The sequence below is a fragment of the Anser anser genome (assembly GCF_964211835.1).
Source record: "Anser anser genome assembly, chromosome: 2".
Lineage (NCBI taxonomy): Eukaryota > Metazoa > Chordata > Aves > Anseriformes > Anatidae > Anser > Anser anser.
The window spans coordinates 120,249,628-120,275,932 of NC_139721.1; the positions used below are offsets into that span (position 1 = coordinate 120,249,628).

The following is a 26,305-nucleotide window of genomic DNA, read 5'->3' on the forward strand; positions in this document are numbered from 1 at the left end:
ATAAAGACTGTACTTCTGTCCAAGGAAGTACAAGTTTAACTCTCGTCTTCGCTTATTTCAGTCTGGCTATCAAGTTTATAAAAATCATTCCCTTGCTGACTGTAATACAAGTCACTACAGCAATTTAGAATAACAACTTGTCTAAGAGTTTCAAAAAGACCAGAAAAAAAGGGGTGTCTCAAATTGTTTGGTTGTAGGTCTAAAATAGCAGCGAACTTTCAGAAGAGCTCCCAAGTCCTTTGTACCAAATTCTAGAAGGCTCAGAGTTGCCCAGCAATTTCTGAAACCTAGACCATGTATTTTTGTTCTTAACAGAGTAAGATGCCATCCAGTTTTAAGCAGAAAATAATGAATATTATAGCATCTATGAGGAGCGAATTTCCTGGAGAATGAAAGCTGATTAACCACTGAAAGAATGCATGTAAATTTAGGAATATTTTCTGGTACAGATATTTACTACTAAGAAAGAATATAGTGATTTGATTCATAAATGGATCTATAGTTCACCATCACACTATGCTGACCAAAAATGTATTTTTCAGAAGAAAAAAAGAAACAAAAAAAAACTATGTGCACATGCCTATGAATGCTATTATTACTTCAGACAAATAAAAGCCAAGACCATATCATTCTCTTGCATAGCAGCTCTGTGTTAGAAGGAAAGAACCTAACAGGTTGTTTCAGAGCATGGATTGAGTCATTTACTCTATAGTACATTTACAGATCATATTCAGAAATCGTGCTTTTAAGGAGAAGATTGAAGCACTATTTAGCTCCAATCACAGGGCTCTTGTACCACTCTGGAGCAGCTATGATCCTTCGGTGCTAGAACACGGAAAACTTGGTTGTAATAGTGAAGGTTGCTTCTTGTAAAATTTTGACAACTTAGAGTGTAAAATACTGCAAATAAACCTCTTTAAATGTGTGTGGAAATACCAAAACTAAAACTATCCCTCTGCTGTTAAAATGCTGGCTTTTCTTTCCAGTGTCTCTAAAATTAAAGCACAGGAAGATGTCTTGCCTTATCTTTACTAGATACAGATGTCTTACATTCAAGTTAGAAAAATATTTACAAGACAATACAGATATTTACTAAGAAGCAGAGAGTCATATTTCCTAATCAAACTAATCTGCCTTCATATTCTTAAGCATTATTAAGAATATTAAGCACATTCTTAAGCACATTCACCTCAAAAAATGTATCGTACAAAAGTGTACAGACTCTGGATACTTACTGTAATTGTTTCCAATACTTGAGAAATTAAGCTAGCTTAAACAGAAGCCAAAGTAAAGGGAATTTAAACATTTACAAAAATTCTGGAAATATAAAGAACTTGGACTCTCAGACCTGTAAGAAGTATATCATTTAGGTAATTCAAAGGTAATGTTTCCTGTAGCCTTGTTCCCTTCCTTGCCAAAGTATAAAAAGATTTTTGTCTGCATGTAAATGGAAATTAAGTGGCTTGATCCAACACTTGCAGAAATCAAAGGCAGTTTTTTCATTGCCTTCAGTAGGTACAAGCTCAAATCCTATTCGCAGCGCTTATAATAAGGCTACAGATTTGTCACGCTCTTGATACCCAGTACAGAATAAAATGCCACTTACCGAAGTGGCACTCCCCATAAAAGCTTGACATTTTACAGCATTTTGTTGTGTTTCATTTTGTGTGTTTTTTTTTTTTCACAGTTTATTTCATGCAAGACACTTGGCTCTTACATGCAGCTTTAATTCTAAATACTGTTTATTCTGAATTAGGGCTATCTATTATATTCATATTACATCTGTATGTTTGAATATTGAAGCTACTTAAGACTATTTAAAAATGATTACATTATTGTATATTGTATTTACATTAAAGTTCTGACATTTATATTTTTGCTTTGATAAAAAGCTATGTTTTTCCCTCACAGTTCTGCCATGACAAATAACCAGTGTTAATAATTAATTAGCAAAATATTTTACAGTTGCTAAATTAAGTATGGAAAACAAAATTCATGCACAAATTAATAACTGTGATTTCATGCAGAACACTTCAGCCCTTCTTCTGGGCTGTCATTAAATCTTCAACTACTAATTATTGCATATTTGCAAGAATTCAGATGTCTTAAAAAAATAAAATGCAACTGTTGTTTGCAGACACTCCGCAGTGCTGCTAAATTTTCTGTATAATGATAGGATGCATTATTTGGAAGACAGCTTAGGGATCTGAAACCTGTCACAGACAAGATAAACCTGTAGCCTGTCACAAATGATAATGCCAGGCAAACTAATTTTCAAAGAACTGCAGGGGAAAAAAAAAAAGAAAAAGAAAACCGATCTTTTCTACTCTTAAGACATCCCACATCGGCATTTGAAGAAAAAAAAAAAAACAGATCTTCAAACTTGAAGATTCTCCTTTATCCAATGATTTATTATGAATTATGTCAGATATTGTAAAAATACAACTCTCCAACATGTAATTCTTGTGTAGAATTTATTTACTTTGTATGTTCTTGCATGCTGGGATGTCTTGTATCTGATTTCTCATTCACAGTGTTGCTTACTTATGGGGGATTCATTGTGAAATTACAGTTGGTATGAACCAGCATGTCGGCATACCATGATATTAATCTCTCAAGTATTCAATCATTTAACAATAGCCCCATTATTCAAGGGAACTCTGAGCATTCAGTTTGTGCAGATTTTCTGACATTTCACTAAAACAATTTGCTCTTAAAAGAATTATATGACTGCAACGTATTGTAAATACATACATACATACATACATACATATATATATGTATCAATCAGATGTTACCTCTCTAACAATAGCCAAGAAAAGAACAGGAATTAAAAAGAAAATCAAGAACTCCAGCTACCACCAGGGACCATGAACTCAAACTGATAATTTAAAGCTAAAGCATTTTGTAGAGTTCACACAAAGGCCATCTGAATCAAATGTGTGAGTGAGACTTCTTGAGTTCACAGAGCTCCCATTTCATTATTTACAAATTATAAAATATCAGGTACTTGAGATGTCTTTGGAAACAACTTTGTTCTGAAAAGCATCATTCCTTAGGATTTTTACATTGCAAAATATGTATTTTAGGAACTAATCATAAATTGCTTCTTTTTCTTAAATATTATTTATTTTAATCATTTTATTTTCAGAGCTGGAATGTCACAGTTATGTTTATTTTCCAGAGGCCGAACTTTGACACAAGTGATGCACAGGAACACATTTTTCTCTGCCTGAAATTTTCAGGGAGAAGCAATAGGAGCATGATTTTGGAATTTTAAAATCACAAGGACAGAAGCATACACTGTTCACCCAGGACTGGGACAGAATACCTCTGGTTTTGAGTTTCTTTGAATTTTATTTAACTTCACCAAGTGTAAGGAGCCCAGATGAACTTAAAGAGGAAATTTTATCAAGGTTAAATCATGTTTGTAGGCTGAAATTAATTTTTTTGTGTGTTGTTGTTGCTGTTGTTTTGGAAGGGTGTGGAAAGTCCTCCCTACAGCCCTGATACAGAAAACAACCTTACACATAACAGTAAGTGCACATTGCCAGTTAGTGCTTTGCTCTCCTCAGGGCGAGGCCTAAAACAGCTACGGTAATTAATTATAACAGCACAAATGTGTTCTTGCTGGTAACTCACCATAATGTCCAGGCCAGAGTCCCAAAGCAAGTATTCTCCGAAAACCTTCTCGAGTCATCGCTTTGTCAAAAATAAAATTTAAACTAGATGAAACTGCCCAGCACGACATACAGATATATAATTTATGAATCATGTTATTTTTCATGGTTTCAAAATGCTTAAAAAAAAGCAGCAAGTAAATGCAGAATTAAATGAAGTCACCTGTTACAAAAATGCATTTACAGGTTTAAAAACGTATTAAGATTAGAGATCTTGTCTATTATATAAATACTTCTTCATCCTTTATTGCCCAAAGAAAGATGAACATAATTCAATGTATTAGCCTCACTATACCAGCCTGGTAAATATCTTTGAAGGGAGGGCTTATTAAAAACTGCACTTCGGATATCTCTTGGTTTCTAGTCATGCGGTGCCATCTTCCAGTGGGCTACCCCAATTTGCACCAACAGAGCAGCTGCCTCATTACTTTCTGTCTTTGAATGTTGAAATTACACTTCAAGATAACATCAAGGGGCAGGGAATAGGGAATAATTAGCACATCTGTAGCTCTCTGCTCATCAGTCATTGGAGAACCAACGAGCCTAAGACGAACAAAATCTTACCGTCAACTCACTCACCCAGGCTTTGTGCCAAATTCTCTTATTGGACGCCTTTGCCACGAGTCTCCTACAGGAGAAAAGCCAATGGTGGCAATTGCTGTGCTCTGCCGTGGTTCAGTTCATACCCACAAACAGCCACTATGGCCCAGAAAGAGGTTAGATAAGCCATGGGATTCACTCAATAAAGACGCTCATTATATACCCAGTATCTTCAGTCTTCAAAAGGGCACTTGGTAGTTCCTGCCTGGATGGAGATCTATAAAAAAGATGTGCTCTGTAACTCATTTTTCTGAAATATACATGGGCAAATCTAGAGGAAGGAGCAAAAATTTAAATATTTTATGAATCTGCTGGGAAATTTTACCCCAGGAACAGAAAGACTCACTGAAAAATACAGTGAGTACATTCTGAAATTTTACCAGTAGCACTGGATTTGGAAGCAAATTAGCTTCAGTCAAGTTTGGGAGCCTTTAGATGCCTTCAGTTAAACTAATTAAAAAAGATATGATCCTCAATCCATATAAAGATGCACATGAAGAACCAAGGCCTCATCTGATTATTGAGCATACTTTGGGAGAATGAGAACTATGATTCACTGAGATAAACCCACAATTCGTCCTGTAACTGGCTAAGGAGTACAGTGATGACAATTCCTGTTGCTCACTAATACACCAAGAAGTTAAGAAATTAACTTTTGGTATTAAAAAATAAAGAAGAAATAAATACATTTGAAATATTCTTCTATTTTGTTTATATATTGTGAGCCTTTGTGATAGACTCAGATGTGTTTTTGAACTTCTCTTTACAGCCACAAAGGAAAGAAACCTATATTTTTTTAAAATAGAAAGCTGAGATTCCCATCTTATCACACGCCTCAGGATCTAAGGGTTTAAGAAACAAATATTGTGAACCTTGCAATAAACTTCTGAGGGTTGGCAACACCAAGGGCAACATCTTCATCAAATATTAGTGAACATCCTCAGCTAGGGAAAAAACACTACTTGGCAGTTGCATGTTTTGGATCCCAGAAAACAACCTTGCAAAAGAAAAATAAAATAAAATAAAATAAAATGATAACAATGAACAAATCCACGCTGCATTCTATTCCCAGCTTTATAAAAAGAGCTGCTGGATTTAAAGATTTATTAAAACCCCAGTGCTGACACCACTCAACTACTGCTATCACACAGATAAATGGCAAGTATATCCCATACGGATAAATAATATTTCAGCAGCCAAAATATAATCTGCCAAATGTGCTGGGTTTAAAAAGGAGTACCACAAAATTTACAATGATCACCTGTATTGGCAAGTAGATTGCTTTTAGTACAGGCCATCAGAAACAATGAAAACACAAAAACAATGGAAGAGGGACATCCAGTCAATCTCAAAGGATTATATTAAATGGGCTTACATCAGGCTGGTGGCCAGTCACTAGTGGGGTTCCCCAGGGCTCCATTTTAGGGCTAGCCAGTTGAGGGAAGGGATCGTCCTGCTCTGCTTTGCCCTGGTGCAGCTTCACCTCAACTGCTGTACGCAGTTTTGGGCATCACAAAACTGTTAGAGAGTGTCCAAAGGAAGGTTACAAAGATGGTGAAGTGTCTAGAGGGGAAGGCGTGTGAGGAGTGGCTGAAGTCGCTTGGTTTGTTCAGCCCAGAGAGGAGGAGCCCGAGGGGAGGCCTCACGCCATGGGAGTTTTCCCACCCTTTCCCGTTCTGCTATTTGCAAAGAAAGTTCTAAAAAGTCCAACATCTTGAACAAGAAGCCAAAGCAAAATAAAAGGTCTAGTACAGCTATTCATTTACCAGATGCCTCTGCCCTTCGCTTTCTTTGAGCTTGCTCCAGAGACCACTGAGATCAAGAGGAAGACCTATGGGTTTCCCCTCTTCTGCAACTTCTGAGAGCCATTAAGCATTACTCTACATGTAACATTCCATTTTTTCAGACAATTTCTGAAGTTCAGACTTAGGTTTCTTTTTGACTCCCACATTCTCAGGACAACTGCTCCTTTGTTCAAGCTTCCATGTTTATGGGAACATTATCTTATCTCTGGTTTAGCCTTTAATATTGAGCACAGTCTGAAAAGAATCACTGTCTTGTCTGAGATTTAAAGATTTATGTCTGCTTGCATTTTTAAGATACATACACATAAACATACAAACAAGTCTAAGTAAATTTACTCTTACTAGAGCTGTTCTTCAAATGATGATATTTAACACCATTTACAGTTTAGTCCCTGTATCTCCCCTGTGATATCTTTTTTCCAAAATCTATTATAAGAGTAAAACAAGAACATCCATAGGAAAACAAGCTTTCGTGAGCTTGGTTTAAAGTAAGCAAGGTGTAAGTAGCAAGAAATCAACAGAAGAGGGTAAAGCAAACCATTAGGGTATGGCAGAGGACTTCCAAAGCCACTGGGCCACCCGAAATTGAGACACTCAGTACCACAGCCAGGATCTGTGATTTTGAAAACACAAACCTGAAGGAGTGGTGAAAATCAAAAGAAAATGACCCCAGTCTGAATTTCCAAGCACACATGGATGCGGTGAGTAATACAAGGACCTGTCCGCACAGACACAGCAGTCCTGCAGGAGAGCATGGAGCAACCTCAGCAAGCTTTAACCTAGGCTCAGGTTTTGCTGTTCGACTCTAAAACCCACAAGCATCTGCAATATATATGCTCCTTCAGGAAGTGAAATGGACAATAGCATTCATATCTTCATAAATTCTGCATAATTGTGCTCCATTTAAAAGTAGAGTGCTTTAGAAACGAATCGCTGTTTGTCTAAACCCCAGGCAGCCTTCTCCCCAACCTCTCCTATGTCTCCTATCCCAGAGCTTCTCAGATGGCCATTCTCTCTCCCACTTTCAAGATCAGCCTGTTTCAGACCTGATCAACTTTGACAGTGGGGAAAAGAAAAAAAAATCCACCTTGTACAGAAAGTCTTTCGTCACTTTTGAAGTCTTTGTATGTGTTAATCCCTGCTCTGTCAGTTTTCTCTCCCTTTCCTCCCCTCCCCTTCAGTGGAAATTTTCTACTCTTTACAAGCCTGGCTCTCTGCAGAAAATTGATTTCCCCTAGGATACAGCCATCCTACTGTTCTGTGTACGGTCATTAATGACCATCCTGTTCTCCACAGAGACAGACACGGTGGCGCTCCTCCCCAGCTCCTTAGCACAGAAAGTGCACAGTGGGAAAATCTGAACATCCTCTGAGCTTAGCCATGTTAAGAGTACATCAGCTCCAGAAAATACCATGCATAACCTCCAAATGAGCTACTAGAAGAATAAAATAACTTGTCAGCTTCCGTCACTCTTTATTTTACTGCACTAGATTTTTTTTTTAATTTCCCCCAAATAACAACCATCATGTAGTTTTCTTTCCCCCATAACCACACAGCAATGAACTGCAAACCAAGGTACATCAACCCTGCAGTGAGCAGTGTGACTGCAGCTCACATTGGTTTTACTTGGGTTTTCTTTACAAGTAAGGAAAGCATTTCAGCATAGTCTTCCAAACCTGCCTGAAAATGTGAGAAAAGATCTGGGTGCTGCACCTTTTGCTGGTTTAGCTGCTTTACAAGCAGTGAACCTGCTGGCTTTGCAGGAGATCTCTGGGAGATCTGCAATCCCACCTTTGACTGCAGTGAAGTCCCATCTTTGGAGTGACAGACAATTCTTCCCTTGGCTCCTGACTGACTGTTATGCCAATGGGTGAAATGCCAAAGTTTACTCACAAAGCAGCTTATGCCTTCTCTATAAGCACCTTGTCGCTAAACTGCCAGTTGACTCCCATGGGGTCCCTGTAAGAACTTGCCCTTGTCCCTGCTGGTAGAGAAAGGAGGACCAGAAGCAGCGAGGAAGACAACAGGCACCTGATCCTCATCCATTTCCAACCGAGGATTTTTTAGGTGATGAAACTAATCTTTCTTATCGAGTTGTGTTTCGGCAGAACTAGAGAAGAGGAAAAAGATGAACAAGGCCCAAAGATGGTGATATGTTTTTTGTTTGTTTGTTGTTGAGAATTCAGCTTCATTCCAGTGACTACTTCAAACAAACAAGAGCAGTGTCTTAAAATCAAAAGGTAAATTAAAAACCAACAACAAACCTTTTCAGTGACTGAACAACCACCACCCTTGCGGAGGTGAAAACAACAGCTATGAGCAATCCCTAAGCATTAGTTCTGAAATCAGGAGGGGGTCTTAGCTACCAAACGTCACATTGGTCTGAAAAAAGTTAACACAGCTAAAGCCTGATGCAGCACTTCAGCAATACTGGGGGGGGGGGGGGGGGGAGGTGGGACGGTGTTAAACTGCTCAAGCCAAGAAATTCACATTTGAAGCTCACATTGTCCAGCTATGCTTTCTAAATTGTTCCAGGATTTCTTTACATAATTCTCGCTTATGCTGGCTGGTGCTAGCCAAGGAAATCCTCTGCAGACAAGCAGGACGATCCCCTCCACTGCAGGCTCCACAAAATCATGTGCTCTATGGAAATTTCCAAACACCTCAGCCCAACACGGGTGAGTTCAGGATAAAGTTTCAAGCCTGAACTCTATAATTTCCTGTCTTTTGCTAGTCTACACAACTCTTTAATGTTGCTAATATCATTTTTGTGGGTGTGATTGAATTACCCACCACTCGTGATGCCAGCATTAGTGGATCTCCGTGTAACAGGAGAGCCCGCCTTGCCGCACATGCTGTTACTAAACACCATTACGCAGAGCAGCTGCAGACCTCCTGATAGCAGGACAGGAGGGCCACCTCATTAGGAGGCGATGGGCACTTCACTGACGGCACAGGGCCTGACCCTGAGCTCGCCTCGACAGCCCCACGGGACGGCCTCCTGCAGCAGCAGCCCTGGCCAAAATACAAGTGCCCAGCCCCGGGAATCTGCTGACAGCGCTGGGACCCTGCTCGCAGGCTCAGCATCCCGAGCCCTGTGTGCTGCCGCCGTGACTTGGCACGCCGATGCAATAGAGATGTATTTGCTTGGCGACATTTCGACTCCAGGTGCAATGGAGGGCTGCTGAATTCTCTGCTGAGAGCCTGCCTCGCGTGCTGGTGACAGCTACTAACGAGTGGCGAGGTCCTTAAAATCCCTTTCAGAAGTCTTTGCAGAGAGATTAAAATGCCATGGGCGCGTTAGCCGAAGCTATCCTAGGACAGGAGATTTAACAGGAGTGTCCTCCTCAGCACACTTGCCCCGCTAACCAGTGGTTAGTAAACAAATGATGAGCTTGACTGCCATGCAGAAATATCCCTCTTTAGAGGGGGCTCACACTGGGGAAAGAAAATGGGGTGCGGGGAAAGAGGTAAAGGAGGGAAAACAAAATAACACAGGATGAGGATTTCAAGGCTGTTCCATGTTGTTGGCTCCATACTGATAAAAACGTAGTGGCAAACCCTCACACCCACGGATTTGCAATGTACTTTAGTTCCCCATCTTGCCACTGTGACCTGCCTCGTCCTCATGCCTCGCGTGCCGGCTGGTTTGGCTGCAGCCACCCTGCTCCAGCACCAGCGGGGACTGCGCTGCTCCCACTCGCCTGGCGGCAGCCCCAGGTCCCCAGCACACCATGGGGACTGCACATCAAGGACAAACGATCTGCTCTTCCAGCTAAGAGAAATCCTTCATTCTTTACACCGAAGTGCGGTAAGAACAACCAAACAAATGCAGGAACCTAGCAGGAGCTAACAGCAGCAAATCCATGTTTCCACAAAGCCAGCTTTTTCTTACCACCCACTGAAAATAGAGATGAAACAACTACAGACCCTAGAAGTGCTGACAGTATTTAACAGCTGCATCGTTACAGTCTGTCTCCCACATCTGTAAGACCTGCAGTCACGTTAGTCCTATTCTTACTGTAGATAATGAGCAGAATCATGCCAGGAGTATATTGCCCTTCTTTCATTGAAATCCCCCTAATGACTACTTGGTCATACTCCATTTTGTCCCACTGCAGCCACCAGTTTTCCTTCCCATTTAGAAGCAATTGCTATGAGTTCATTTTATTCAGGGAGTCAGAAGATTGCCCCATGAATCCTTCAAGCTCCTTGAACCGGCTGTATGATTATATATGTGATAGGAATTCATTTGTCATGCAGTTCATACAGCACTTAATAAACTGTATACTAAAATATTTGTGCTAAGTTATCATGGGGTAATTAAAAACATCATGGTGTTGATTTAAGTAAAGGGGAGGGGACAAGAAACATTAAAGATTTGTAGAGAAGCTAAGTTCTAAAAAAATTAAACTAGGTATGGCTTAGATCCAAATTTCTAGCTTTTCAAAATGAAACTCCAAGGGTGCTGCGGTTTTCTCATTGGATGGGGTTTTGTTACGCAAAGCTGACAGACATCTGATTTACAACCAAAGGTAATCAAAACTTCAGAGGTGGAGAGAAAAGCTTTTGGTTCTGACACAGCTTTGGTACCAGGGTACCATGATCTCCACAGAGCACATACTCCTCATTACAGTCCTGCTCCAACACTATGCCGTCCTGTGAGTATCACTTGTTCTGCTCAGGAACACGGATATTACAGTGTTGCATTTCCTCCACTTAAAGATATACAAACAGATACAACTACATAAACTACACATAATACTAATCTCTATAAACTTGGAAGTGATTTCTAACCTCAAATAATTATTTTTAAAAACATTTAAATCACCCGATGTCATCAGTAGTCCTTGATGAAATTATCCAGAGGCTGGAGAAAACTATCTCGTAATCACAGACTTAAGCAGTTCCATCTATTTTGATTATTAAAGAAAGAAGTCTGAAAAGTGACTTGATTATAGTGCGTAAGTACATCTGGGAAGAAAACTGGAGGAGAGGGAGAGAATCTAAAAGGTCTTTGATCTGATTACAGCAGGAACCAACAGGTGAAAATCTACCCCAGAAAGTTGATTTGGAAATTGGTCAGAAATTCTGAACAGGGAGCATGGCTAGCCACAGCAACAAACTGTTAACCTTAGAGGTAGGTTTGGATTTGTTTTTGTATCTTCAAATCCAGAGGGGTGCTTTTCTGGAAGATATTCTTAACATAAATAAATTGCTATATTCAGTCTGAGAGCAAATGAGGGATATTTAAGGACCTGAGTCGACCAGAAAACAATGCTAGATCATCCCTTGGTCTCTTTTGGATCCTAAATTGTATGAATCCATGAATTATTTTATCCCTTTTAATTACTAGGTGCCTACTATAAAGAAGCTAAAAAGTTAATGTTCATTTTGAATCAGTGAATTACAGAAAATAATTGAAGTTTCATAATTGGATTATAATCCCAGGAGTACATGGAAATGCTGAACTGAAAAGCTGAAGTAAGGAAAGCATGTCTGTTCCCCCCCTCCCTTTTTTCTTTTTTTTTTTTTGTGATCACCAGGCAGTAATAGCCATAAATGCTGCACTTATTACCTGTATGACACTGAAACAATAACATGGCTCTGATCTTGCAATAACTGCTCTTTGAACAGACTGCTGTGCTTCCACAAAGCTCATGTGACACTGGGTATCTGTTGGCAGAAAGCTTTTTCCTGAATAGAACCTAAATTACCTAAATTGTCACATGGCTGTTACCTTCTTTATTTGAGGTTGCCACCAGACTAGATGTTTTTCAAATAATCCAAGAGAACCAGAAGCAGAATCCAGAGGTCTCCACTTTCCCTACAGCTCGTGACGGGGACACAGAAATACGTTGCCAAAGAGAAAACCTTTTCAGTGAGATCAACATCTTTTAAAAATTAAGCTGAAAACATTCCATCTTTCCGGTCTCCGTTTTATAACGAGGCAGACAGAAAACCTCTGACGCAGTTGCAAAAATTCTAAGAAATTCCTTCTCTAGTGAACATCTTTTGAAAAAAAAATCAAAGACTTTTTAGCTTTTAGTATAAATCTAGCTGCAGTGCTTGTCACACAAATAATTCTGGGAAGTTACCAAATACTTGGAATGAAGAACATTGCATGCTACATAGCACAGAGCTCTTGTCGATGCTTGTTTGGAATGGTATGGGAAAGTCTAGCAGCTGAACACAATGACATTTTTGTTTTAGTGCTGATAATATTCAATAGCTTTGCCATCAAAGCTGGCCTGCCACTTCCGCTTGTATAGAAATTACAGCCACGTCCTAAGATTCTTGCCATTAGCTGGAAGCAGCGCCCAGGTTATTCCTGTTTAGGGAGGGAACAGGGGGGTTATTAAGCGTTGCTGGTATTGTTTCCTTACAGCAAAGTTTTAGGACAATATATTTCTCAAACAGACAGGAACATCATCTGCATCGTACCTTCTAGAGAAAGGTTACAGAAACATTTCTGCTACACATATGTCAGAACATGAACGGTGCCTCCATCGTCCTCTAAAAGTTGGTGTTTCCTAAGGAGGATAAACAACATCCCACTTGGAGAGCTTCCTACTTTCCTTCTCCACACTCCGTGCATTTATACAGCCATCGTTTCTGCCCTTACACTGCTGCTATCAATTCTCTAAAGACAACAGCTCGGAAAGACCCACTGAAGTAGACACTGAAGAATTTAGGACAACTAATACCAAAAATGCAAACAAATCTAAAAGAGGGCAGGGTGAGTTTCAAAACAGAAGAGCCAAATACAACCAATACCAATACCAAAATACAACCAATTTCCTTGCCACAATTCCCATAAAAGACAAAACCACACAAAGGACAGCAGTGCGGTAAATAAACAAATTAATAAACAAAATTAATAAACAATTGACTGCCATGCAGAAATATCCCTCTTTAGAGGGGGATCACCCTGGAGAAAGAAAATGGGGCAAAGGGGAGAGGTAAAGGGAGGGGAAAAAAATAGGATGAGGAGTTCAAGGCTCTTGCACGCAGTTGGCTCCATATGCACCGAACTGTCCCAGCAAACACCCACAACCTCTGCCAAATCATCAGTGCATCGAAGGAACCTCCTCACTGGAAAGCAGAAACTGAGCATCTAAGTTTTACAGAACGCCTTGGGAGGGACTGGAAAATTCAGACTCTGTGGAGTCTCACGATCATGATGGCTCTTCAAGAGAGCAACACCCACATTACAAAACCAGACATTTGTCTGACAGTCATGCACTGTGCAGAGCCTCTGTCCTTTGGATATTTTTCAAGTTATGAGTGTTTTCAGGTTCTTAAATGCTTACATCAATGAGGGGAAGAAAGCCTCACGGATGGACCCAGTGGTGATGCCATGGTTGACTGGCTGTGCACAAAATATGCTGGAGAAATGTTGAAAGGAGGAGGACAAGGAAAGACTGGGAACACACAATCTCAGAACAGGTCAGAAGCAGCTCATTAAGTGTGTTTGCCCTCTTTCTATCTCAACACCCCCCTGCACAGTAAGCAAAACAAGTGGCTGTTATAGCCATGCCCTTCACACAGCTACACAGAAGACTCAATATTCCTGTTATGAACCCTCTGTTTTTGTGTGCGCGTGTGTTTTTTTCCCAAGGACTTTAATTAAAATTCATCAGAAGAAATGTTTTCAGCAGCAGTGTCTGAGAATGCTGCCTCCTCCCCTATCTTCCATTAAATCAGGTTCATCCAGCTTGAAAGGAGATGAGAAACTCTCACTGACACTCTGTCACACTCCAGTGAAAAGACGGGCACATTCAAAACAGGGAAGAGTGCAGGTGCTCATTTATTACTTTACGCAGATTATTCTTCTGCCTTTCTTCCTGACAATGCGAACGTTCACATCCCAGATGGAGCTCTCTGTACTGCTGTGGGCATTTGCTGACCTAGGGTTTTGTTTTCCCTGATGAAAAAGGATAGGTAAGAAAAGGATCGGCTCGCTGCTTACTGGGGCAACTTTAATGTTTGTTTTTAAACAACAGAAGACATTTGGAGATTATTGTAATGGGGAATGAATATACAAACAGTTTTTCAATAACAGGTGAAGTAGAAAAACACCTGTGCACATCCACGCCCATATTTACACCCTGCAAAGAGGTACTATCAGTAGAACTGAGTACAAAACTGCAAAACAACTCCGGTGTAATTCAAGTTCACTGAAGCATACCCTTTTGGAGACAGGGAGCAACCCCTAAGTGTTTCCAGCAGCATTAGCAAGGGCCATTACTATGAAGACGTTTTCAATGCTACAAATAACAAACCATATCCACAGTGTCATGTTCCTTTTCTGCTTCTGTGTCTACTTTAGGCATCCTTAATGTTCACCATTAGGTTGCTGACCTAAAATTAACCCGAAATTCATTTTTTCTTCTCTTTCTTACCCATCTTAATCTTCTTTCAGGAAGTCCCTGATACAAAGTGAAAGTACTTGTGAATAATACAGATATCCCCAAGCAGACCCATCAGTGTGCTTCAGCCTGATCTGAACAGACACATTAAAGTGAGAGGAACAAACCCATGTAGTTCCCTCATTGCTTTGTGTCACCGTATTTAGTCCAACGGGGCACCTTTGCTCGATTTGGTCCACTGGTACACCTTTCCCAAGGCCTTCCTGTCCTGATCTCTCTTGAAAAAACAAAGCAAATCTGTTTATGGTTTGTTATTGATTGCCTGTTTGTTTTTTCCTCCCCTTGAAGTATGGGCATTTCTTTGCTTCCCGTGAACGGTGATCTCTTCAACAGACTTTCACAGCTCTCTCAGAGCCACTCACAGTTCTCGTACTACCAGGACATACTGACCCAAAACACCCACTAAGGTATAAGCAGGAACTAACCTATATGATGCCCCATGGCTCCTATACAAGCTAATCCCACAGAGTGAGCACTCTTACCCTCATGCCCTTTCAGCCTCTGCAGGATTTCAGAGCAACGGTGTCGAGTGATGCTAATTACAGGAGAGATGTGGATTATGTGGTCCCACTTGAATTAGCACTGAAGCCACAATACACCTTGCTTTAACATACACAACGTTAAGGAAACAAGGAGACAGTCCTTTGGAGACCTCTCCAAAGACATTGGTTGTGTTTTTATTTCTTTAAATCAAAAAAAATCACTGTACTGCTACACATCACAGATAGTTTGTGCTTTGTCTTCACCAGGACCAGCATAAGAGCACCAATTTACACTGGGTAAAACTTCCTTGCCGAACATGAAGCTTACTTTAGGAATTCTTTTGATCTTTTTGGTTTTGAATTTGTTATGGAGATTTTATTTAGGTTAAAATTTATTTTAAGTGTAATTCACAGAAACAATTTCTAATTAACATAATAATGCAGAAAATAAGAAAGGAAGCAAGTTCTTTCCCTACACCTTCTTTTCATCAGTTCTCATATAAAACAAACTTACTGTTATTTTCACAAAAGAAAAGGAAAATAAGAATAGCCAGGAGTTTCAAACTCTTCCTACGTTAACACACAGCAGAACTGGCCATCATGAGCTTGCCATGAAGCTCACACTAACTGAAAATGCTGTACTTGTTGCAGCTATTAACAAGAGACCCTGTCCTGAAAGGCACCTTGAACCCTACTGAAATCTCAACACACTCAGCAGCTTTCTGTGGGGGCAAAAGGAATGCACAGAGTTCATTTCAAAAATAGTCCAGGATTTAAGTAATGTGTGTATTTTCAATTAATAACCACAGTTACATTATCCTTGGGGCTAGCCCTTTAGCAGAATCCAAACAGCAGCGGTCGGAATATTTATTCAGAGGTTCCACAGGGACAACAACAAGGACGTTCTGCATGGGATGAAAGGCTAAAGTCTCACACTCGATGACTTGCCAAGGAGACAAATCATGATACCTTCAGCCATAAATACATAGATAAATAAATAAATAAATACAACAACAAACTAAGAACAAAAACACATCTTGGGTAATCTGCACAAGATATGGATCTAGAAACTATTCAGAGAAAGAAACACTCACGGCAGTCACAATTTGGTATAGATTTCCCATACCTAGAATACCATATATCTCTGAAATTCTGGTTCATCGTCCACAAAAGTCAGCTTGATCAGCATGCAGACTTGCTGCTCTTTAGGTATGGCTATTTTTACCATTGTTCATTTAATTAAGTCCTTTTATTTTACCCTCGATCACAAAGTCCAGACTTGTTGAAGGATGATGAGATAGCTAACCCAACCAAGAAGAACAAAGCAGATGGAAATAGAAGATTCCTGAAGGTACGTTATTGGTGCAAGCAGGGAGGACTCAATCAGGACAAAAACATAAGTAAGCTGAAACTATCAGGCTTTAGAAGTTTTAAATAGATTTCTTTAAGACTATAGACTGGGCATGAAAAATTCATGACTTACTCAATACTGACAGGGATTATTTTTTCAATACATTCCAATGTCTTAATAGTGCATTGCACAAGGTTGTGGACTTGTTGTTGTTGTTGCTTGTTTGTTATTGTTTTCTTTTAGTCAAATGTTATTTTAAAGCCAACTTTTCAGAATTTTTTGTTAGTCAGGGGGGCGGCGGGGGGGGAGGGAACAGGACACACGACACACAAAAAGGTACTTTTAATCTCTTTTCCCAAATTCCATTTCTGTTTTCCAAAAATTATATCTATTTAAAGAGTTTGGGGACTGTCTTCTTCAGTGCACACATGCGAGAAAAGACAGACAGAAAGACCAAAATCCTTAGAGGGAAACCGCAAGTTTTTGAAATGAAAAATGTTTCGAAGTAATAAAGCTCAAATGTTTAATTTGTGCGTGAGTTTTCTTTCAGTCTACCTCCACTGGGACATACTTAGTAAGAATGTGATGTGTCCAGTACACCAACGGGGGACTAAGCCATCTGTGTATGTTTTTAAGAGAATTTTGGAACTCTTCTGGATCAAATACAATACCATGCATGAAAATATGAGTGACAGATTACGAATATTTCAAAGAATTATTAATATTTTGCTTGTACATAGATATATTCCTCTCTATAATATAGAATTTTGTATGTTAAGGTTGGTTATCTTTCCTTTTGATAACGAGCACATTTTGACCAGAATGGATCGTACTATTACAACAGCAGAAACAGCACCTCAGAGTAATAAATGCCAGTGATAAATCTAAAATTGTTTTCATGGAATATTTAAAATCAAATTTTTAGATTAACAAGTTCTGATGATCAGTATGCTCACAAATGGGTGTGAAGCCTCTTTAAAATTAAAAATTAAAATAAACATCAAGAAAGGTTAAGAGAGGCCATGGTCCATTTTTGGAAGTCTCGTTACTCTCTTTTTATGAAAATCCAGGAAAAAGATACATACATAAAAGAGTAACATATTCTTGCTTGCTAAATAGTCCTATTCACTCTTTTTCAATGTAACCTTTGACAGCATCATTGCATAAAGTCCCAAAAGGTACAGTAAAACCTAGCAGCTGTCTACTGAAAAACAGAATTTGGTGCAGCTTTGCTGGACACATGTTAAACCCAATACTGAGGATCTCAACCACACACAGAAAGAAAATCTTCCAGTAGCAATTTTTTTTTTATTTACTCAGTTACTGTACAGCCTATGATGACTTGTTTTCTTTTAGTTATGTGAACAGTTTGACAGATTACCGTGACAAGGTTACTCTTAAATTGATAAAAGGTTTGATTGTGTCGGAACATTTGTCAGAAACGTCTGACACCATGTGTAATGGACTCTGCACTTCAAGCATCAATGGTACTCCAGTCTGCTGTTTTCTGTTTAACGTGCTATATGTACCACCCAAAAACACACAGCAGAAATACAGAAAAGCAGGCAGGATTCACCAAGACAGCCCCTCAGTTTATCAAAAAAATTCCGATGAAAGTGTTTCTCTTCCATAACCACCTGGCAAAAAGCAATTAAATTGAAAAAAAAAATGTTAGGCGTCACATAGAGGGTGGCCTTCTTGCTGGAATAAACCTGGAAGTGGGATGTGCTGTGACAAATACACATAGCCACAAGCATTTCCAGCAAGCCCTGTACTTCTGAGAGAGAAATATTGTGTTTTTAGAACATCATTCCTCAGACCTGCCAAATGTTAGACACTGCAAGTGACAGTTGTACTGCTGGCAGCCTTGTCGCATGCTGGAGCAGAGGAAATGGGTTCAGAAGAGCTCACTTTAGGCACTGGCAGCTAGCCTAGGGGAACCAGTGTCCATAATCTAGCTTTGGTGAATACCTTCCTTCAAGGCAGCTCTCCAAAAATCCTGTACTGCAAATAATATGGTGGTTTACGGAATTCAAATTTTCACCTCATATCCTGTAACAAATTACACCATTACTTCTGTGCAGGAAGCCTACAAGCTAGCACCTTCTGCTGTTTTGTGAATACTTAATACACTAAGTCTTCAGTATATGTATTATCTTTCATTTGCATGATGAGACCCCAGTTTTATAAGCTAAGAGAAAATGTGTATAAAAGACAGCCGTTTCTGAAGACACAAATGTATGTCTTCCTCATATAGCAGCAGATTGCTGTTATACATACTGCATATTTTGAAAACAGTTAAGAAAACTGGGATCTAGACCTTAATCCATCTCTACTATGTAACCATCTGCGAAGGTAAAGAAAATGTCTTGCAAACTATTAAGAATCTACATGCTGTCATGACAAATTCTTCTATTTTCATATATTTAAGTTTTCCAATGTCATCTTTCCCTTTTGCTTTGATAAATACTTTTAGTATTCTTTAAAAAAAAAAAAAAGGCAGAACAACTATCTGGTTTCTCCTCACTTCCACTCAGCCAAAGGATAGAAAATCAGCAAAATAAATGTCAGCATTTTTCTTAAAGAGCATCTGTTCACACAGGAACTCCATGATAGCAAGACAAAGCCCTCTAATCACAGACCAGATTAAGTTTAGTGGAGCACATTAAAAATTGCCAAAGGAATTTGCCAAAAGGAAACTCTCAGTTGATGTGCATTTCCCATACGAGGACAAAGGGGTAGGGACGCGCACTCTGAGCTGGATTCAAGTAACCCACAGCCATCTTATGCCTCACGCCATGACTGCAGCACTAAGCGCCGCTGCCATGAAGCTCCTATAGGAATAGTTAGTTCATTCCCGATCAGCTGCTCAGCTGAAAGCATTTGTCTGAACTTGGAAAGGGTCAGGCTGCAAGAAGATGTCTAGCAAAATAGCTTTCCGAATGTCAGCGGAGCTACAGTCAATTTATACCTGCTGAGGATCTGGCCCTTGAACTGGGATTATCTGTGACTGTCACAAGTGGGAAGTGTCAATGGCTATGGTTCGTACAAATGTCAGGCAGGTATACTAACAATTCCACTTGCATCCAATATGAAAAATCACCAGCATGCTATGCTGCTGTGAACAGTGCACCACTTCAAGCTGTACTGACTTCAGCAACAGAAAGTCACAGGGAAGAGTCCCAAGCTAACATCATTTTCTTAAAGTTCATATATCACTTCAACACGACTTCTACTTCCACTCCCGCTCAGTCAGGTATGCATAAGGTATATTCTGGGAGGTCCTTCAGCACTTCTGGTGAAAACCAGGAAGTGCAGAATGACATATAAATGTAACATCCCATTACATATTTACTCCTATTCCAAACTTTAAAACAACAGCAATCTGGGTTCAGGTCAGTAGGTCAGCCACAGACTGTTCCTTACGTCACCAACATCCATTTTTGATCCCTATTTGAAATGCTGATTTGCAATGAAAAAATATCAGAGATGTTGTTGTTTTTAGGAAGAGACTATTGTATGACAAAAGCACTGCAGTTATGTATCGCAGAGTGGGTGGATTTTTATTTTTTTTTTAATTTCTCAACATTCTTATTTTTAACACAAAAAAGATTACCTTAAATTCTACCCAGGTGATCTCTGCTTGGATTCTCAAACTGGATCATCTCCCTCCCACATTATCAATAATAATCAGGACATTGGAAGTCCAGTCAGGTTCTCGTATCTACCCTTATTGCCCACTAATTGGTCAAGTGAGGAGGGTTAGCCAGCTGCAATGTTTTTGGAAACAGCTCTGTTGACGATGCATGAGGAGCAAAGAGCTCCTTCCTACTTCCTTTCCAGTTTTAACAGTGTTAAAACACAACAAAATTGATATTTATCAGCAGAATCTGCAAACATGACTCTAGAGATGAACAGGGAAGTAGAAGGTGCTACTTTCTACATCATCAGTTCTCAGTGGAACTACAGTTAATGAGATGTTTGCTACAAGGACACCTTCCACAGTTTTCATACTTCTCAATCTCTGAGCCCAGCAATGTGTGACACAGCAATTGAAAGATGTGATAAATGACCGAGGTGGGAACACCCATGTTTTGTTGTGCACAAGGTTATGATTCACAGATTATTGTAACTATAAAATCTGTCATTAGGGAGGTTTTCTTGCCATGCAAATTTCTTTTTTCTTTTTTCTTTTTTTTTGTTAACCGGAAGAAAGAAACCAGATAAATATAAGTTAATGTGAAGGTCCTCATCATCTCTCCGTCCCCAAAACTCATTACCAGAAGGTTTTCAACAGGCATTCATTATCTGTTCAAACTCAAGGAGTAATGGTTAACTTTCAAGCGCATCAGGGTTCTGACACCTTTTTTTGTGGATAAACACAAGTGTTAAGTGAAAGACCAGCTTTAACATTTTCTTGCCCAAAGACACCGAGTATTTTAACTGCACTTACGGCTGGCACAGCTTGATAAGATCCTGGTCAGTGGTGCCGGGTGGAAGGCCTCGAATGTACAGGTTGGTTTTACTCAACTGCTCTCCGCTGCTGTTGTTGCTGCTGTTGTTGCTGCTGTTTGTGCTGGGGCTGGGAGGAGCCATGGGGTGGGGAGCTGGTGCATAGGACTGCTGGAAACAAAAAGAGAAAAGAGGCTGTTACTGTGCTTTGTCCGGGTAGCAATGAATGAAGGGCATTCCCCTCCCGTCCCCCTGCCCACCTCCAGCCACCTGCTCCCATAGTGCAGGCACCCACCCTGGGCCAGTAACACCCCTCAGAACTCAAAACAGGGCCGAGATTTGGGGTTCGGCCGAGGCTATGAAGTGCCTTATTTCACTCTCCGTGCTATTGTTTAGAGTGGAATTAAAGTAGCTCAATTATGAGACTATTTTATCTAGATCTCAAAATTAGGCTCTGAAATGATGGATACTCAGAAGTAATTAGCATTACAGAAAGAAGTTAAACACAATCTGCTTTAAGAATATTCTGAGATAAAAATAAGAATATCTAGCCAAAGGTATGGGAGCTGATACCAGAAGCCTAAGCAATCTTTCCTAAATACAAGGAGCATCCAGTACACGCAGAGCCAGGTGGCAAGGAGCTAGGCAGCTTAAGAGAGGAAGAAACAAAGCAGCCTGGAAACACTCTGCCATTACGGATGGCTTTCACAACAGAAAACAGGGTTTGGAAAATAAGATCAGGATAGCACCTCCCACCCTTAGAAACTTACCCACTTCTGAACAACCACAAACCACACACAACCGCTGAGAAGCATCACTTCAGAAGGGAGGCATTCCCACGGGGAAACCAATATGCTCTCGTAACGCTCTGGAAAATACGTGCTCTGAAAGAAGACGCACCCTCAGGCTATAAAAATTACCTAAGCGCCTCTGATATGGGGAAAGAGCAGTGAATTTAAGCTGCTTCAACCGTCCCCAGCTCACTGACCATCAGTATGTTTGCTTGCAACAGAGTGCCTGCCAGGAGAGAGGGCTTGGCAGAGAGGGGATGGCTCCTGCCACCACTGTGACCTGCGTGGAAAAGCTGAGGCACAGGTGAGAGAGAAGTCTGGGGAGCTGGGGGATGCGGCGGGGAAAAGCTGGTTTCTGCAAGAAGATCAGCGTATTCTGGTAGCAGAATGCATGGATGCAGCTGCAGGTAAATGATGGGCCAATGCTAAGCTAACCACGGTGTGCTAATGGGCTAATAAAGGCAAAACATACACAATTTGCATTATAGCAGCAGTGACACTTTAGTGACTTCTGATATATGGTAGTTCTGCGCTTAGGACCTGAATAGAGAAAATCTTGAAGGCTGTAAGTAATTCTGATCATGCTAATCAACTGTCCCTTTCATTTTGGTGGCCCTACTTTAGTGCTCATAATTATGTACATAAGAAATCAGAGCCTTGGTAGGAGGATATTTTTAAATTAGTAGCTTTAAACTCTTTCAAACAAGTCCCTTTTACCTAGATGAGTCAAAAAAAAAAAAAAAAAAGGGAGAACTTAAAGGGAGCATCACTGATTGGTGAAGCTCAGAGGCTTTGATGAAACAAAGCACCACGCTTGCTGTGATGCCTTTCCTGCTGCCTTCTCCCTCCTCCTCCCCAGTTTCTCTCATGTAAACCAGGTCGGTGGGCACACACCATCGAGTGTTAGGACAACACAATTCCTCTACAATCCAGCCAGGCTGTAATGCGACTCAAGCAGGATCCACTAAAAGGAAAAATCAGCTTAATAGACAGTGGGATCACCACACTGGCAAGTAATGACATTCACTCTGATCTCCAGTAAAAGAGAAAGGGCAACGTGCTTCCTTCCCCCAGTATCTCTGCAGATACTTTTGCTGACAATCAAAAGCACTTAATGCATACAGATCGTATTTCCCTGCACACACAGTTTACCACTGGGTAATCCTCATCCAGCCGAGCTTCAATGTCATTCCCAGACACAGAGACTCGGAGCAGCAGCCCCGAGCTCCAGCACAGGGAACCGCCTCGGCTGCACCCCAGTGCCACGGGCACGGCCAGGAAATCAGCTCCACCATGTAGCTGTGATCACGCTGCAGACAATGGTAACCTCCACCAAAGGCATAAGAGCATGCATCTTAAAATATCCGGCTGAAAGCATATTTAAATCTCTGGACACTCCGGGGCCATGGCAGAGGTACGTGTGACTGCAGCATTCATTTCGCTTTAGCATCGCACCAGCACAGGAAACATTTTAGCTTTAGCATAGCACCAGCACAGGAAACATCCCGTGGTAATTTTGCACATTTTCAGGACTGGTAATGTTAGAAAAAAAAAAGTCAAGGTAACATTCTCACGCCTTTACCCTCCTACTTCCAAGTTTAATGTACACACTGCATGCATGTGAATGACATAAGGACACAATGCCAGAATTTTCTGCACGTCAATAAGGTGCTATGTACTTTAATTATTAATTGTTATTATTATATATGTCTTAGCAGGGGATAATGAATAAATGGCCTATTCTCACACCACCCTAATAAGCAAGAAAAAAAAAAAGTGGAAATATACCTCTGAAATATAAAGGGCAATTTTCACTCTATTGTAAGATCTTTATCTTCACACAGAGGAAAGCACTAGGGGCCTAATTCTAATTTAAGCCTAAACCATTTTATCCCCCTCAGCAAGCTGAATGGGGACCTAGAAGTGAACCTGAATTGCATTTACACTGATTTTTAAGGCCACCGCTAATAATAATAATAATAATAATAAAGTCCTTGTTGCACCCCGAGAATTAGGCCATGGGACACAGCAGGTCTCTCAAGCTAGAGATGCTGCAGCCACAAGGCAGGCACAAATGTCCAGGCTCACCACAGCACCCAGCGAGATGCTTTACGGGTTGGCAGAGCTGCGGCCGTACTCCACTTTGGAGGCTGCTGACCTTCTCAGGCCAGCGAGCGCTGCTACGCTCCCAACCCTCTCTTTGCTAATAAATCTCAGGCACTGCAAGCCCACAGTAATTTCCATGCACATCCAATACCCCAGAACACCGTCCGCAGAAAGATTACAAAATTGCCTGTACTAGGGCTGATGACATCTTCTGGCCAGTCGCCAGGCTAAAAGCTTCAGGTCAGAAGAAAGCTTTGAATTCTTGTTTCCTGAGCCGAGGAGCACACGACTGATGGCAGAAGTATGCGTTTCGCCTCCAAATGAGCAGAGGGTCTGTTTGTTAATCTCCACCTAATAAGGGGAGTGAAAGAAACGAATGGCAACCTGCTGATGATCCAAGATATGGCCCGCTTGCTGCAGGATCCCAGACGGTGCTGAAGGGGGGCAGCCGCACACACCTGATGGCTGGGGATTCGGGTCTGGTTCTGACATGGGCTCCCTCCGCGGCTGCAGGCAGTTAACGCAGTTAACTTCCATGCCACGAGAGCCACGAGGAACACAGCACTGACTCAAAAAACCCTGCCACCAACTGCAGACATCTGGGAAAGAGGTTTTCCCAGCATGGCCAAGCACTGGACCTGCAGCACTAGGAAAACAATATTTTATTATGCAAAATCTACATGGTTTACTTCAAAAGGCAGCTGGAATTCGGAGCTGACTTGGCCGTTAATTTTTCACATAGCCAACGCAACCAACTCGTTTTTGAATTCTCATGCTTCATTATTCAATGGGGAGTGTGGGGGGAAGGAACTGGTTTGTAGATCATTCCAAGCAGCTTATTAATTTAGCATGGCTGGCTAATAGGATTTGTTTTCATCTCTGAAAAATGAATGAAATTTCTTCTTTTTCATTATTTAAAAGTAAGAAATTAATGTGCTTAATTCTCATGCAGTCTCAGGAACACACCCTTGCTCTTACGCCCTAGCAGTGAGCCCTCTGAAACAAAGTGCCCCATGCGCACAGCTAAGCGTGAATAATAAGACACCTTGGTCTTTCTTACTCAATAACCCAGAAATGCTGAACCAGAAGCCTCTTTGGTTACAAAACGAACAGCACTCCTCCTTCCAACATGCAACCTCCTTACTCAAGAATGGTATTTTTCTTCCCATGGCAACCACAGCACTCCTATGTAGTTTTTAGCTTGCTGCAAGTTTAGTCTAAAGCATTCTTCTTCCAAAGCAATACACTCTTTAAAAAGGCAAATTTTAAATATTTTTCACATACAATTTCTTCTGGATGGGAATCACAGGCCCCAGATGCCAAGTTGTAGAGTCTGCTTTATTAGCAGCAGCTGGCTCCTTGGCAGGCTTCTGAAGCAGTTGGGCTTGTGGTTTTGGAGTAGCCTCAGAGCCTAGGATGCAGCTGGACAGCTATGCTAATGGAGTAGCCAATTTGTTTGTATTCACCTTTGGTTATCCCAAGTTTGTACTCTTTTATCCACTTGAAAGCAAAGTCTTGGAAAGATTCCCCAATAACACTGATATGTTGACTTTTCCTATTGAAGTACATATTTTTTAATAAAAACATATATATATGACTCCAGCATGCAGTTCTCCATTAAAACATGTGTTATTTAACCAATTGTGAACATACACAATCCATTTCACTTTGAACGGAGTGTTTTCCAGCTGCTAGCTTCATCTCACTTAGAGTCCAATTGCAACACAATTCCCTTAGCTTCTGATTGAGAAGATAAAATACAGCAAAGAAAATACAAATAAATTGTGCAAATATCAGTTTACAGCTCACACTAGCAAAACTCTCTTCTGTTTACACACTACTGTACAAAGAAGTAATTTCTGAGAGCTGGAGGGTTCTTGCTGGCCAATTTTAGTAATGATGAGAGGATGCCACCAACTTACAGGCCTGTTTATGGGATTTTGTAGCTGATAGAAGGACAAATCTCATATTAAGCCAAAGATGACCACAGTTGAAGAGAAATCAGAGAGGCAGGGTAAATAGAATAGAAAGAATGAGATGAAAAACACAGCAACTCTTCTGCCTTAGGCTGGCATCCTCAATGAGGAACAGCACCACAAGGTAAAACGTATTTCTTGTCCACAGCCAGGTAGAATAGAGAAGTGAATAAGAGATGAACAACGAAACTGGCAACACAGAAACCTTGTGCATTTTTAGAAAGGCTGCAGTCAGAGGAGCTCAAGTCATAATTTTCCTCCAATGTGCCACCCCAAGCCAGTCATTTAGATTCCTTATGTCTCAGTTTAGCCACCTGTAATGATTCTTCCTTACCTTTACATGGCTTATATAATGCCCTGTGATTACTGGACGGAAGACTATTGAGGACTGCAATATTACTTAAAACTAGGGAAAATATAGAAATATAACTTAACAATGCAATTATTCCTGATTCTTTTGCAGACAAAAATGATTTCTGCATACCATAATTTTGCTTCCCTATACCTAAACTCAATGAAATCATTTCAAAGCTTAAGAAAATAAAATGTCAATTGAATTAGCTTTCTCGTGGATTTTATATATATATATATATATGTATTTTACAAAAAAAAATTAAACTTAGAATTATT

General features: G+C 40.4%; 1 protein-coding gene across 21 annotated transcripts in view; it reads right to left on the minus strand.

The window, feature by feature from the left end:
- Positions 1-26,305, minus strand: part of RBMS3 (RNA binding motif single stranded interacting protein 3) — a gene marked incomplete at its 3' end in the record, with an annotated part of 701,513 nt that overhangs the window by 325,566 nt on the left and 349,642 nt on the right. For 16 of the 21 annotated variants that reach the window (XM_083823200.1, XM_083823205.1, XM_083823185.1 and 13 more), the window contains one exon: positions 20,804-20,973. In XM_083823200.1, the coding sequence (XP_083679326.1) occupies positions 20,804-20,973 (170 nt within the window). The remainder of the gene's footprint in view (positions 1-20,803; positions 20,974-26,305) is intronic. The other 5 variants (XM_083823203.1, XM_083823196.1, XM_083823192.1 and 2 more) reach the window with 1 other exon arrangement.